This window comes from Talpa europaea (genome assembly GCF_964194135.1).
Source record: "Talpa europaea genome assembly, chromosome: 1".
Lineage (NCBI taxonomy): Eukaryota > Metazoa > Chordata > Mammalia > Eulipotyphla > Talpidae > Talpa > Talpa europaea.
Window position 1 is genome coordinate 131,398,812 of NC_140073.1, and position 16,609 is coordinate 131,415,420.

General features: G+C 37.8%; 1 protein-coding gene across 2 annotated transcripts in view; it reads right to left on the reverse strand.

Moving 5' to 3' along the window:
- Positions 1-2,216: 2,216 nt before the first annotated feature.
- Positions 2,217-16,609, reverse strand: part of ALS2 (alsin Rho guanine nucleotide exchange factor ALS2) — a gene marked incomplete at both ends in the record, with an annotated part of 57,194 nt that continues 42,801 nt past the window's right edge. For both annotated transcript variants that reach the window (XM_084245027.1, XM_084245026.1), the window contains 9 exons: positions 2,217-2,255; positions 4,060-4,156; positions 4,366-4,515; positions 5,300-5,361; positions 6,735-6,780; positions 7,853-8,029; positions 8,496-8,618; positions 13,071-13,228; positions 15,965-16,082. In XM_084245027.1, the coding sequence (XP_084101153.1) occupies positions 2,217-2,255; positions 4,060-4,156; positions 4,366-4,515; positions 5,300-5,361; positions 6,735-6,780; positions 7,853-8,029; positions 8,496-8,618; positions 13,071-13,228; positions 15,965-16,082 (970 nt within the window). The remainder of the gene's footprint in view (positions 2,256-4,059; positions 4,157-4,365; positions 4,516-5,299; positions 5,362-6,734; positions 6,781-7,852; positions 8,030-8,495; positions 8,619-13,070; positions 13,229-15,964; positions 16,083-16,609) is intronic.

Genomic DNA, 16,609 nt, shown 5'->3' on the forward strand with positions numbered 1-16,609 from the left:
CAAGAACTCTGCTTGGACAGTGAGCAAACCACAGCCAATCCTTCAGGCGTAAAGGGGTTGACACCTGCCTCGTGCTGCTGCAGGTGTGGGTCATGCATGGGAGAGAGCTGCGCATCCTGCTGCATGAAAGCTCAGTGTTTCCACTTAGAGACATTGGCCTAGAGACTTAAGGCTTTTTTCCCCGAAGAGAACTGAATTTTATTTCTGTTACCTAAAAAGCACAAAAATAATATGAAGAGTCTAAAGTATCTGGACAATGTCATTCAAGACACCAATAAAAGGAGGAATTGTAACATGCTTTTCTTAGTATTGAGATAGCCCACTATCATGTGAGAATTACTCAGTGGGTCTCAAGCCTTTCTTTGTCTGTTTTCACAATGATCCCTGTCTCTCTCTCTCAAGGAATCAAAGACATTCAGTGACTATCCCATTAAAAGCTAAACGTGAAATCTGTGTTTATTCAAAAGTCAAAACATTCCCTAATGGAAATGGAAGGTGTTCAGCATGAACTAATCTTTAAGTGTTGGTCTCCTTCCAACGATGAGCAGGCACATTCTGGTGGAAGGAGAGGTTTCCCGAGAAGACACTACAACTGGGATATGCTTAATTAATGCCTAATATTCCTAATCAGGATTTTAAATTCTCACTCTGTCCTTCTGTTTAGGAGAAAAAAATAACCAGTAACTATCAAAATATACTTCTTATTCAAAGAAATAACAATCTCTTCTAAGACCCTTGTCCTTGGGTTTAACTAGGATCAGAAAGTTCATTTGTTCTTTGCCAGCAAAGGTGCTATACTTACAAGTTAATGTTTATTCTAAAAACCTCTAAGGCCAATACAAAGAAGCACAGATTACACTGTGGGTCCAAAAAAAAAAAGGAAATCTGGGTTTATTTCATATTTTTGTCTGCCCTTTGTGGCTTTTTTTTTTTTTTTTTTGCAATCATGAAACCACCTTATAAAGATGAATGCTTTTTATTATGAAAATTGCTGTTACATTACAGCAAACATTCTAAAACAGTATTTTAATAAACACTTATCTTGATTATAAAGTAGAACAGAAACCATGATGCTTTTTCAAACCTAATTCAGATATGCTGATGTTCACATAAACCAGAAAGTCCAAATGCTCACCGTGGCATGTAGGGGATGAGATGACGAAGAGCACCTATGTTATTCAAAACAGCTACTAGAGTTACTTGTACAGTGTTAACCAACAACTTACAACAGGACATTGGGGGAAAAGAAAGGGCAAAAAGCAAAACACTAAAATGGTAAGGTGTCACAATACTTTTGAGCTGGGAAAAGCCAAAGCTTATTTCCTTTTTCTTCCCCTCCGTGAGTTCAGTGTGAGGTAGAGGGAAGAATCAACACCAGGTCAAGGATGGATGCAGTTCATTGTGTCCATAGTCCCCAGTCTTTAGTCCTGTTCCAAACACAGCCTGCATGCAAAAGTTCCTCAGGCGCTCCCTGAATACAGCATGTGCACATGGATGAAGGGGGTTCCAGAGCTATTGTCTGAATTCCAGTGTATTCATTCTGTAGCATTGTTAGGAAACTAAGAACACAATTCCTATGTTCCTCCTAGTAGGAGGCTCCTATTGGGATGTATTCCATGTTTGGGGGTGGGTGTAGCAGTCACTGCACAGAACCTCTCCCATCATGAACATCCCCTGGTGGAAAAGCTTAAAAAAAGTTAAAACTGCAGTTTGAAAGTTCCGCTTTCCCCTTCCTTGGCAAAGAAGCATGATGCACACATGATTGCAAGGAATCTAGGAAGGCAAAGTGTGGTTACTGTAGTTTCAAGTACAATCTGCTCTTTGCAAAGGGGTCTGGAATAACTGCAGGCAAACCAGAAATTAAAAAATATTTCACAACCTCGTCAATGTAAGAGGTTATACTGAACTTTTCTTATAACCTTACATGGTTGGCATACTCTTTACTGGAGGAAGGAATATCTTCTCCTTTCAAACCGCAGATGTTTGAGGAACCTAACATAGGCCAAAGAATTGTATAACCTGATTTCTGCTTCCTTTTCAATCCTCCCTTTAAATTACAGTATTTTTTTTTTTTCTAGGCTCAGGGCTATGATCATTAGTAAGGCTCAGAAATAACAACCAAAATAACACATTCTAATTCCAACACCACCAAGAGGATGCCAGATGGTACTGTGACACACTGATTAGATAATCCACTTGTCAAGCTGTCACGCAGCCTAGTTAAGCTTCTCACGCTGGATCTGGTAGTAACATGCCTGGAAAAAAGTTCAAAACAATTTCAAATTTACTTTGAAAGAAACTACATAAACATAGCAATGTACATGGGACTAAAGAAAGGAAATCCTGTTAATAGTAGTAGCCCAACAAAATTCATTGCTTTCATTTTTCTGTTTTCCTCCAGTTCCCCACCCTAAGTCTGTTGTGCCTAGTTATAATTAGGAGAGATAAAATTTTGTACATTTTCCTCTAATTCTAAAACAAACAGAAGTGTTTACAAGCTATAAAATATTCTTCACTAAGTAAATGCGATACCTTTGCTAAACCACTATTAATTGCACATTCAGACTGTTCTAATCATCACAAGGTATACAAATAACTATAATCAGAATCACTATGTTTAATAAACATATAGATTAAGTGTCATGCCAGACCTAATGAGTCAGAATTTCCAGAAATATAATTATTAAGTATGCCCAGGTAACTCTGAAAAGTATTTAGGTTTGGGAGTTACACTCAAAGAACATCTCATCCAAATAATATATAATGTTTTCCATTGTTTAATCCCATAGGATAAATCTCCAGGGGTAAGATTACTCAGTCACTTTACAAACATTTTTGATGACTTCAGTGTTAACAACTATTTTTCAAAAGGATGATTGCCATTTCATACATTAGCAGCAATGAGGGAACAATACTGACTTCACTATAACCCCACCAGCTGTGGGTATGATTTCGAAACATTTTTTCCTAATTTAGCAGACAAAATGACATCTTAAAACTGCACGACTTCATTACAGGCTGAGTATTTAAAGAGGTTTTAGTCGTTTTTAGAGAGGTTTCTGCATATTCCATAAATACTAATCATATAAGTCATTGGTGGTCAATATTTCCCTCAATCCCCTTACCCTTTCCAATCTATTTAATAGGAATGTGATGGTATTTAAGTTAAAAAATTTTTTAAAAATCTATCCCAAGCCAGAAACCTGACATTAAGTTCTATTTTCTTTTCTCATTTTAATTTGCCTGTCTTTTTCCCTCTTCCTTTTTCTATATTTAAACCCTAAGGCATCTAAATTTTCCATGTGAGTAATTCAACCATTCCAACAGAATAAGAAGTTATCCCAATACTTTGACCATTTACTAAATAATTCTCCATTTTTGTAAACAATATTTCCACTTTCATATGTGAATTTTTATTATTATACTGCCCTTAAATGGAGGCGATTCCTTCTGTTCAGGTATTCACCTATTCCTTTAATGGTAACATACTATCTTAAATATTGCAATTTTATAATAATTTACTATTGGCAGAGTGAGTCTATTTTCCCTCTCATTCTTCACAAGTGGTTTTTGTTATTTTTCATATGCTGTTCTTTCAACAAACTTCACAATAATTCTACCAAATTCCAAGAAAATTCAAGATGGGAGAAGTGAGTAGAGAACACCCAGGTCAGAAGAATTTCATTTGTAATCTCTTGGTTACAGTGAATATAAAGGAAAGAAAAAAGATGCAATTCAGATTCATTACACACATACTGCTCCCTGAGTTGTAAGGTAGCTCCATTAAATAGTTCTATTGATGGACACTTCTATTTTGGACACAAAGGATCCTTTCTGTTTCTTCCCCAGAATTAGTTTTAAAAAGATGGATAATGAATAATTGCTTTAGGAGACTGAAGAATAACTGGCTCATTCCACTTTAATTAGCATATTTTGAAATATTAACAATGTGTATGCTTTAAAGGCATTTAATACCTGCATTAAATTTTTGTATAGAGAACAAAATGGCTAATGACAGATTTTAAGATTTAAAAATACACTAAATAATACTTATCTTACCTTCAAGGTGGTGAACATTATACCCTGCTCCCCATGCTGAAGATATGGGTCCATTAGATCTTCGATGAGGTGCACCTCAGAGCCTAAATTCCTAATCCTGTCCAAAGAGAAAGCGATACTTAGTTATTTCTGCTCATATGAGCATCTTCCTCCTGAATCTATTTGAGGGGAAAAGAAAGAACAGCTCATCAAAAAGAATACCATAATGGAATGGGAGCATATTTCTGTCATTAGCTCAGAAAAATCTAAGTGCATACTTGTTAAGGTAATGAGTTACTAATATTAAAATCAGAAAGGAGTGGTCACCTGGCCCGTAGCACCACATATAAGAAAACAGGAAACAAGTCATCCATGGACCACAAGAAGTCTTCCTGAAGTGACGCCAGGACACTCTGAGAGATCTCTTCAAAAGTCTGCTGAATGACTTTCAGCTTGTCTGATGGAGTAAATGTTGTGCTATTGTTTAAAAAAGAAAATCTATTACTTTCCTCATAGAACTGTTTGATATTAACATTTCAATAATAAACTCCCTCAGGACTCTCAGGCCTCCTGTTGAAAACATCAGGCATAGTGAGTTGCTAGAAGGAATGACCTTCTGAGAAAAGCCTCCAACTATATATGGTTCACATGGAGAAATTCCACTAAGTCTCCTTTCACACATATAGAATATTATTTTCCTAATATATCCTCTTCTCAGAGTGAGAAGTTTGCTAAATTTCCATTTGGCTGAAGATGCAATTGTATAGATAAATTTCTGGTAGGCTCTTCACCACTAATGAAAATACAAGGGCCTTGTAGCATAAAAGGTAACCCTAACATCTCAAAATGACCTTTCTGATCGCCATGTTGAGTTTGACACCATATGGAGGGCGGCAATCAGCGCACAGGTAAAGATAAGATCTCGGACCTCCCTGGTGGTGCAAGGCTGCAATCAATGAATCTGTCCGCAGCCACTGCAGCACGAGTTCGAGCCCCAGCCAGGGAGTAACCCATATGGCGAAACAGACCTCTCCTGTCTCGCCCACTGCTCCCCTCAGCAGTGTATTTCACTTAGTCTGCCTGTTCTACTCCCCACTCTGTCTCTGAATCCTCTCACCACCACCCCCCCCCCCGCACCTCTGGCCTGTACCCCAGTTCTTGTATGAATAAATAAATATATATATAAAAAGATAAGATCTCATCAGTATCTTAATAGACTACTATTTTTAATTACATGATTTTCCATCAAATCAGACATTACCTGATCTGCTGGAGACATTCCACAGCTGAGGCAAAACATGCATCTTTTGTGGTTGGTAAAACCTACAAAAAGAAAATTAATAGTGATCAAAAAGGAAAGCTATCTTTTGCAATAACAACAAATATAAATCAACTCAAAATGGATTAAAGAACTAGACATAAGACCTGAAACCATAAAATACATAGAAGGAAATATAGGCGAAACACTACGTGATTTGCATATCAAAGACATCTTTACAGACACATCACCCAAAGCAGTGATAGTGAAGGCAAAGATAAACAGCCGGGACTACATCAAATTAAAGAGCTTCTGCACAGCAAAAGAGACAATAACAAAAACAAAGAGAAACCCCACCAACTGGGAGAACATTTTTGCACCCAACACTAATGATAAAGGACTGATCACAAAAATCTGCAAAGAGCTGATGAGACTCAACAACAACAAAGAAAATAATCCAGTCAAAAAATGGGCAGAAGAGCTAAAAAGAAACTTCTCTGAAGAGGAAATGCAAATGGCCAACAGACATATGAAAAAATGTTCAACATCACTTGCCATCAGGGAAATGCAAATCAAAACTACCATGAGATACCATTTTACACCAGTGAGAATGGCACATATTAAAAAAACTAGCAACAACAAATGTTGGCGAGGTTGTGGAGAAAAAGGAACTCTTCTGCACTGTTGGTGGGAGTGCAAACTGGTCCAACCACTATGGAGAGCTGTGTGGAGATTTCTGGACCTACTAAACATAGAGCTTCCATATGATCCAGCAATTCCACTCCTAGGTATTTACCCAAAGGACACAGAAACATCAATTCCAAAGAACACCTGCACCCCTATGTTTATAGCAGCACTATTTACAATAGCTAAGCTTTGGAAACAACCCAAATGCCCAAAAATAGATGACTGGATCAAGAAGATGTGGTACATATATACCATGGAATATTACTCAGCATTCAAAAAAGATAAACACATGCAATTTGCAGCAACATGGATGGCGCTGGAAGGGATCATGCACAGCGAAATAAGCCAAAAAGAAAAAGAAAAATACCGGATGGTCTCACTCATAGCAGGAATCTAGAAAACTTAAATAAGGGACCAGGAAAATGAATAACTATAAGAAAGTGAAAATCAAAATCAACAAAAAACTATGAACCAGAGACACTTTTTGGGGGGTGGGGGCCGGGAGGGGAGGGATTGGGGTCAGAATGGGGCATGTGCAGTTGTATGGGGGAATATAAAAATAAAATTTATTATTTAAAAAAAACAACAACAAAAAAAAAAACAACAAATATAAATGATACTGACGGCAAGTCTTCAGTGAACAAGTAAGACTTGGAGAGATCCTCCCAAAGTAATATGTAGATTTTTTGCCATGCTAAATCTCTCATGCCAAGGAAAAGCATATTTGCTGAGGAAACTAAATCTACTATACCTTTTTACTCTCTCCCAGGATTGACAAGGTCACTGGCCAAAATTTCCTACAATGAAATCCATAAATTGTTAATACAAAATGTTACTTATGGTAGATTAACAAAACATTTGGCTATATTGGCTTCTTTGCACCAATTTAAAATAACTGTTCCAAAGATAGGCTAAGTTGTAATTAACATTACAGAAGTAATTTAACAATTTCTGTAGTGTCTCTAAGGTATATTTCAGATATTACCAAACATTGGCTAAAATCTTCACTCAGTTTTAGTTCATTTTTATTATTAAATTATTTCACTGAAAAAGCTTACTTTCCAAATAAGGTTTATCATTTTTTATAGCACAATATATAATTATTGAGTAATGGGATAAGCAACTTAATCCACAGCACTAGAAAGAAAGCGTATCACTTAGCATTCCCATGGAATAACAGTACTTCTAAAACTTCTGAACTAGAAATTGTAGATGAGGAAGATGGAAAGAGATGGGAAAGAAGAATGTTAAAGACTGACTAAAATTAGTATTTTATGAGAATGTGTGATTATGGATTTTGCTTTAAAGAACTACAAACTGTCAGGGAGGATAACACATACTTAATTTTTTAAAAAAAAGATTTATTTATTTATGCATAACAAGAGCTGGGGTATGGGCCAGAGATACGGGGGGGGGGGGGGGTGTGACAGGCTTCACCAGAGACAGAGTGGGGAACATAACAGGCAGACTAACTGAAATACACTGCTGAGGGGAGCAGCGGGCGAGACAAGAGAGGTATGCTCCGCCATGTGGGTTGCTCCCTGGCCAGCCAGGGATCGAACTCATGCTTCAGAGGCTGGGGATTGCTTCATAGTGCTGTACTTAGCCCCTTGCGCCACCAGGGAGGCCCAACACATACTTAATTTTCACACAAACACACACACAAATAGAAAACACATTTAGAAAAATAATCAACTTTCATATTCATCTTCAAAACTTCTCAGAAAAAGCATTAAATCATTTTTTAGTAAGACAGATATGAGACTAAGTAAACTGCAAATCATATACATAATTAGATATCAAAGCACCAAATTCTGTTTGCATTTTCAATTTAAACTATTTGGTTCTACTCATAACAACTGCACTTACCTCTGTACCCCAAGAAAGCCCAGAAGAGCAATATCTGGCTGCTTATTTAGTCGCAAAACACATTCCCAGTAAATGTCTTCCTCACGATCATTATCCAGAGCATAAAGCATGAATAGTGGTGGGTAGAGTCGAGGTAGTAGCACAGGAAGCAATAACCCAGAACTTGTTACCACATAACTACAAAATATTGAAGGAGAAGAATTAATATTAACATTGAATACAGTCTCAAAGACAAAACTTCAGTTTCTAGAAGATGAATGATGGGAAAGCTTGAGCAACGAAGTAGCTATAATATTACTATGTTTTTATATGTGGAATTAACATGAGGAATTTACTAATGGCCACAGAATCTTCTCTTGAACCAAATGTGAATTCTTCTGTTTTGAAGCTGATTTCTCTAAGTTATTCTAGGTTAATATGATGTTAATTTGCTCAGGAGTCTCGGCTCCCAGTCATCTGTGGCTGTACCTTTATGTGGTTTAGCTAACAGAACTTGACACCGAAGAGAGACCTGAGGTCACCTAGTCACCAATCATATTTTAGAAATAAGAAAACAGATCTAGAAGCTTTCCCTTGGGATTTTTTGGATAGGATCATATGGTTCCCATTTCTTTTTTCACTGTCTCTACCCAACTCCTTTTACCCTGGCTCTGGCGATTCAGATCTGGAATCTGACTTCCCGGTACAAAAAGATTTCCTTCCAGTTGGCAGAGGAGCAGAGAGTGGAATTGTACTGCCCTCTTCAGGAAGCTCAGGAAATAAAAACCTAAGGAATAATTTAAAAAATATAATTACACAATTTTACTTGTAGAGTGGCTAAAAAGAGTGCAAAAACACACTTTTGTTATTTAACCTATTTAAGGACCTATGAAATCAAACTTTCTGTCTAGTAAATATTTTAATTCCCTGAGATTCTTAACTGATGTTTCTTATAGTATAAAATTGAGAGTGTAGCTAATGACTAATACCACTGGAGAATTGTCATGTGCTTTGGGCCTCCCTTGGTGGCGCAGCGGTTGAGCGCTGGGCTGCAAAGCTGCCTGCAGCCTCTGCAGCACCAGTTCGATATTTGGCCACCAGCGAGGGTCCCACATGGCGCGCAGACCTCTCCTGCCACCCGCTGCTCCCCTCAGCAGTGTACTTCATCAGTCTGCCTGTTCTGTTCCCCGCTCTGTCTCTGGTGAATCCTCTCACCCTCCCGCGCTTCTGACTGTACCCAGTGCTTGTATAAATAAGTAAATAAATCTTAAAAAAAAAAAAGACTAAACCTTGAAAAAAAAAAAAAGAATTGTCATGTGCTGTTTTTTTTTTTGTCTAGTTACTAAAGAAGAATTCTGATCTACATGTTTTCCTGACAAATCTTATCTGAGTTCAATTTGTATTAACTCTTTGAGCAATTATTTTTATTTAAACAAACATCAGTGGAAACTTATTAAACATTCAAAATTAAGGAAAAAACCAAATTAATGCAAAATTTTAAAATGTTTTTTAAAAAGTCAAGTCAAAAATTTTTCCACATGACCAGCTGCTAAGTTGTTGGGGATGTGTTTCCTAGGTTTTGAACTTGCCCTAGATTTTATCTTTGATCTCTTCAATGCAAATGGTGGGCTTTATATAAACAAATTTATTTCTTTATTTTTACCAGACCTAAATCATAACCCTTTAGAGGTAGTTTTTTTGGTAATGTGTCTGCTTTTGTAGACTTATACTTTGCCCTACCCCTGCCTCGAATTTTACAATTGAGAAAACTAAAAAAGAGCAGAAACATCTTTATTACTCATCGCTAGGTAATGTCAAACAAAGATGAAATGTTCCAGCCCAGTGACCCTTTTTAGCTGATCATAGTGCCTGTTCAAAACAGGAAACATTTCCAAATGCATTTATCAATTTGGAAGATAATAAGAAAGTTTTCTGGCACAAATTCATAAACTTTTAGATATATATCTCAATATAGTAGCTACTTGTTGGCTTAAACCCAATGAAAGATCTTGAGTTTCCAAGTTCCTAATTGGTTTGCTGCTGAAACGCTCTTGTAAATATCTTGCTTCCTCACCTTCTTCAAAGTCTATGTGCAGATAATCATTTATTAGTTAGGCCTCCTTGATCTTGTATTTAAAACAGCAGCATCTTCATTGGAGCAAAGAAAGTTTGTTCAATAAATGGTGCTGGGAAAACTGGGTCGCTACATGCAAAAGAATGAAGCTTGACCACTACCTCACACCATACACAAAAATAAACTCAAAATGGATTAAAGAACTAGACATAAGACCTGAAACCATAAAATATATAGAAGGAAATATAGGCGAAACACTACGTGATTTGCACATCAAAGACATCTTTACAAACACATCACCCAAAGCAGTGATAGTGAAGGCAAAGATCAACAGCTGGGACTACATCAAATTAAAGAGCTTCTGCACAGCAAAAGAGACAATAACAAAAACAAAGAGAAACCCCACCAACTGGGAGAACATTTTTGCACCCAACACTAATGATAAAGGACTGATCACAAAAATCTGCAAAGAGCTGATGAGACTCAACAACAACAAAGAAAATAATCCAGTCAAAAAATGGGCAGAAGAGCTAAAAAGAAACTTCTCTGAAGAGGAAATGCAAATGGCCAACAGACATATGAAAAAATGTTCAACATCACTTGCCATCAGGGAAATGCAAATCAAAACTACCATGAGATACCATCTTACACCAGTGAGAATGGCACATATTAAAAAAACTAGCAACAACAAATGCTGGCGAGGGTGTGGAGAAAAAGGAACTCTTCTGCACTGTTGGTGGGAGTGCAAACTGGTCCAACCACTGTGGAAAGCTGTGTGGAGATTTCTGGACCTACTAAACATAGAGCTTCCATATGATCCAGCAATTCCACTCCTAGGTATTTACCCAAAGGACACAGAAACATCAATTCCAAAGAACACCTGCACCCCTATGTTTATAGCAGCACTGTTTACAATAGCTAAGCTTTGGAAACAACCCAAATGCCCAAAAATAGATGACTGGATCAAGAAGATGTGGTACATATATACCATGGAATATTACTCAGCATTCAAAAAAGATAAACACATGCAATTTGCAGCAACATGGATGGCGCTGGAAGGGATCATGCTCAGCGAAATAAGCCAAAAAGAAAAAGAAAAATACCGGATGGTCTCACTCATAGCAGGAATCTAGAAAACTTAAATAAGGGACCAGGAAAATGAATAACTATAAGAAAGTGAAAATCAAAATCAACAAAAAACTATGAACCAGAGACACTTTTAGGGGGGCGGGGGCGGGAGGGGAGGGATTGGGGTCAGAATGGGGGGGCTGCAATTGTATGGGGAATATAACAATAAAATTTATTATTAAAAAAAAAAAAACAGCAGCATCTTACCTACAGTGTCTTCCTCTTCCCCTCTGTCACACTGATCATCATCTGACACACAATATAGTTTGTTTTCTTGGTCCCCACTAGAATGTAAGCCCCATAAAAGCACACATTTTCTTTGCAGGGGATGGGGATTATTTACTGATTAATTCCTCTTGGGCCTTGAATGGTGGCTAACATGAATTCACTCAATAAATACTTGCTGAATCAATAAACAAATACAATGTGTTGTCAAGGGACAGCACATAAGCTCAGGGAAAAGACTGCATCTTCTCTGTGGTTAGGTTCTACAGACAGGATTTTGCCTAAAGATTATCCAAGTAAGACAACTACATTTCCTACCAAAGTTAAAACAAAAAAACACATTTTAGTCTTCTATAATACTTAATGAGTAAGAAAGACATAAAGGAGATAAGTAACAATGGCTACGCCTCATTTTAAAAAACATTATAGCACAAAGTAAAAACATATTTTCATTACTTAATCCATTTATGGATCTATGCCATAAAGCCATTCTTTTTAATTTTATTTTTATTATTTTATATATTTCTTACATCATTTTTCATTTTTGCACAATACATGCATTTTCATCTTGGTTATAGTCCCCATTCAATTCCCACCGCCCCTTGTTTTGATTCTACTCCCTTCTCCCCCACTCCCCCCTGCAGTAGTGTCTCTCTGGTTCATAATTGTTTGTTGATTTTGATTTTTACTTTATTATAATTAGTCTTTTTCCTGGCCCCTTATTTAGGTTTTCTAAATTCCTGCTGAGTGAGACCATCTGGTATTTTTCTTTTTCTTTCTGGCTTATTTTGCTGAACATGATCCCTTCCAGTTCAATCCATGTTGCTGCAAATTACATGAGTTTATCTTTTTTGATTGCTGAGTAATATTCCATTGTGTATATGTAGCACATCTTCTTGATCCAGTCATCTATTTTTGGGCATTTGGGTTGTCTCCAAAGCTTAGCTATTGTATACAGTGCTGCTATAAACATAGGGGTGCAGGTGCCCTTTTGAATTAATGTCTCTGTGTCCTTTGGGTAAATACCTAGGAGTGGAATTGCTAGATCACATGGGAGCACCATCTTTAGCAGATTGAGGAACCTCCATACAGCTCTCCATAGTGGTTGGACCAGTTTGCACTTCCACCAGCAGTGCAGGAGAGTTCCTTTTTCCACACATTCTTGCCAACATTTGTTGTTGCTAGCTTTTTTAATATGTGCCATTCTCACTGGTGTAAGATGGTATCGCATTGTAGTTTTGATTTGCATTTCCTCTTTGGAGAAGTTTCTTTTTAACTCTTCTGCCCATTTTTTGACTGGGTTATTTACCTTGTTTTTCTTAAGTCTCATCAGTTCTGTGTAGATTTTTGTGATCAGTACTTTATCATTAGTAAAACCATTCTCTTTTTTTAAAAAAGATTTATTTATTTATTTACTTACTTATTTATTTACTTATTTATTTATTTATACAAACACTGGGTACAGTCAGAAGTGCAGGAGGGTGAGAGAATTCACCAGAGCCAGAGCAGGGGACAGAACAGGGAGAGTGACGAAATACACTGCTGAGGGGAGCAGCGGGCGGCAGGAGAGGCCTGCACGCCATGTGGGACCCTCGCCCGGTGGCCGGGGATCGAACCGGCACTACAGAGGCCGCAGGCAGCTTTGCAGCCCAGTGCTCAACCGCTGCGCCACTGGGGAGGCCCTAAAACCATTCTCTTAATGAATAATTTCTATGCTAGAGTGGAACCTTACTGATTCTTCACAGAACTGTAATATCTAGATTCAGGGTGAAGATTCCACAACTTACAGACTTAAACGAAAAGATCTCTTACCTCACCAACTGGAAAATTCGCTTAAGGTAGGACTTGATCTCCTTCACAGCCTCTTGCAGTAATCTGCGGTTTGCACCCACACCTACGTATGTCATTCGATACACCGCAACTAGTGTCTCCATGAGCCTGCCCAGAGGGTGCAGAGGAGTATCACAGGCCTGAACAGGAAGAGAATCAATGAAGTCAATGCGCACTGAAAACAGAAACATTTAAGCATTAAGTAACTTCATAAACAATTTTCAAAATGTTATAAATCAACTTTGGGACAGAAAAATGCAAGTATTTTTAACTTTTCTGAGAATGCTGAGTTTACTCAAATAATATAGACTAGGAATCCCTAATATTTTTAATCAAAGAATCCTTTCAACATTATGAGAAAATAGCTTCAGACATGTTCAGGAGAACAGGGGTATAGGCCAGAAGTGCAGAGGGTGAAAGGATTTACCAGAGACAGAATGGGGAGCAAACAGGCGATCTACTGAAATACACTTCTAAGGGGAGCAGCAGGCAAGACAGGAACAGTCAGCTGCACCATATGTGGGTTAGTTCCCTGGCCAGGAATCGAACTTAGGCCATAGTGATGATGGTGCTGAAACTTAACCCATAAAACTCCGGGGAGGCCTTCCCTTGATTTCTTTTACTATTCCTTCTTGTTCCCCATATCAATGTATGTCATACTTCAAACTGTAGCTGATCTTTAAGAGTTTGAGAAATAGAGAGATATAACCAAAGCATGAGGGCAGGCTATTTTATTTATAATCTCTGGTGCTAATTTTACCAACAAAAAGCCATTTTATTTTATTTTATTTCATTTTTAATAATTTTTATTTTTATATTTCCCATACAATTACAACCCCCTTATTTAGACCCCAATCCCTCCTTTCCCTGCCTCCCACCCCCATAGAGTGTCTCTGGTTCATAGTTTTTTGTTGATTTTGATTTTTACTTTCTTATAGTTATTCATTTTCCTGGTCCCTTATTTAAGTTTTCTAGATTCCTGCTATTGTTAGGGTGAAAAGGATGTCCTAAAGCTAATTCCATACAGGTTTTGGGGACTCCACCCCCACCCCAGGCCAAAGCCAAAGACACTGGGAACTCCAAATCCCATCACCACCAAAGGGAAGGTGGCTGGGACCTGAGGGTGGGGTTAAGCAGCCAAGTGAGTATAAAGACAGACATGTGGGCTTTGGGGACCCCCCCCATTTTGGCTCTCCACCAGCTCACAGTGTCTGGCCAGCTCTGAGAGTGCCTTTGGGTTTCCAGGTCGGCGGATCGGGTAGGATGCATTAAAGACTTTATTTCCCTATTTTCTCCCTGAGTTGTACATTTCCCTTATTTCCTTTTCCCTTGTAAATAAACCTTTTATTAACCTTTTGTGTGTGCCTGCAGTGGAGTACTAATAAGTCCCTTTTACGCGCGTGGGTGAGGACCCACAGCCGTTCAATCGGGGCTGCTCTATAACACTATGAGTGAGACCATCCAGTATTTTTCTTTTTCTTTCTGGCTTATTTCACTGAGCATGATCCCTTCCAGCGCCATCCATGTTGCTGCAAATTGCACGTGTTTATCTTTTTTGAATGCTGAGTAATATTCCATGGTGTATATGTACCACATCTTCTTGATCCAGTCATCTATTTTTGGGCATTTGGGTTGTTTCCAAAGCTTAGCTATTGTATACAGTGCTGCTATAAACATAGGGGTGCAGGTGCTCTTTGGAATTGATGTTTCTGTGTCCTTTGGGTAAATACCTAGGAGTGGAATTGCTGGATCATATGGAAGCTCTATCTTTAGTAGGTCCAGAAATCTTCACACAGCTCTCCATAGTGGTTGGACCAGTTTGCACTCCCACCAGCAGTGCAGGAGAGTTCCTTTTTCCCCACACCCTCGCCAACATTTGTTGTTGCTAGTTTTTTTAATATGTGCCATTCTCACTGGTGTAAGATGGTATCTCATGGTAGTTTTGATTTGCATTTCCCTGATTACAAGTGATGTTGAACATTTTTTCATATGCTTGTTGGCCATTTGCATTTCCTCTTCAGAGAAGTTTCTTTTTAGCTCCTCTGCCCATTTTTTGACAGGATTATTTTCTTTGTTGTTGTTGAGTCTCATCAGCTCTTTGCAGATTTTTCTGATCAATCCTTTATCATTAGTGTTGTGTGCAAACATGTTCTCCCAGTTGGTGGGGTTTCTCTTTGTTTTTGTTATTGTCTCTTTTGCTGTGCAGAAGCTCTTTAATTTGATGTAGTCCCAGCTGTTGATCTTTGCCTTCACTATCACTGCTTTGGGTGATGTGTCTGTAAAGATGTCTTTGATGTGCATATCACGTAGTGTTTCGCCTATATTTCCTTCTATGTATTTTATGGTTTCAGGTCTTATGTCTAGTTCTTTAATCCATTTTGAGTTGATTTTTGTGTATGGTGTGAGGTAGTGGTCAAGCTTCATTCTTTTGCATGTAGTGACCCGGTTTTCCCAGCACCATTTATTGAACAAACTTTCTTTGCTCCAATGCATAGTCTTTGCTCCTTTGTCAAAGATTAGTTGACCATAAATCTGTGGGTTTATTTCTGGATTTTCTATTGATTCCATTGGTCTGTGTGTCTGTTCTTGTTCCAATACCATGCAGTTTTGATGATTATGGCAAAAAGCCATTTTAAACTAACCCAGTTCTTAAGCACCCACTTGAACACTTTAGAAAACTTAAGTTCTATTGTCCTAACAGTGCAGTCGTTATATAGAAATGTGCATTTAGTGGCCCAAGAATTCACAAAAGAAATACTAAGAAAGTGAAAATAGGGTTGGAGTAGCAGAATAGACTTGAATGTCACACTGTGGTGGTTGCATATTGCATTGGTTAATATGCAACCAATACCAGTGTATTGGTGACCCTAGTTTACCTTTATTAAATATTTCTTGATGTCATCGTATTTTTCCACAGAGAAGGCACCAACATGATGAGGAATGAATTCCAAACTCTCCAGTGTCTGAGTCTGTGAACGACTTAGTATTTCTGGACTATAAAAAGGGAAAAGGAAGCCTGTTAGACATTCACATCAATAAAGCTAGGTAACTATAAAGTGTACATGAAACACACTCACCAATGAGGGATGAAGGGAAGCCCCTTGCAGTGTTTGGCCCAAATGAACTCATAAATAGTGACTGACCTGCAATAAGGTCTATGTAACTGTCATGCAAAGCTACATTTTATATTACTTTGTATCAGTTATAAAATATTAATAAAGATTTTGTGCTAACATAAACCATGATATTGGGAAATATTATAACATTAGCTTAAAGAGAAAAATTGTAATAGACATTTTAGTCACAGGAGAAGGGAATAAAAGGGAGAAGGAGAGCTAAGGAGGAAGAAAAACAAATCCAAGGACAAAGGAAGAACTGAAAATGAGTAAGGAGATAATAAGGTTGCTACAGCAAGTACCTAAAGGGTAAAGAGAAGCTTTGGATGAAAAGACTAAGACACAAAAAAAAAAGTAGTAATCAACAGAGATTTTTAGTAATGGCACTCTATTATTAGATTATTA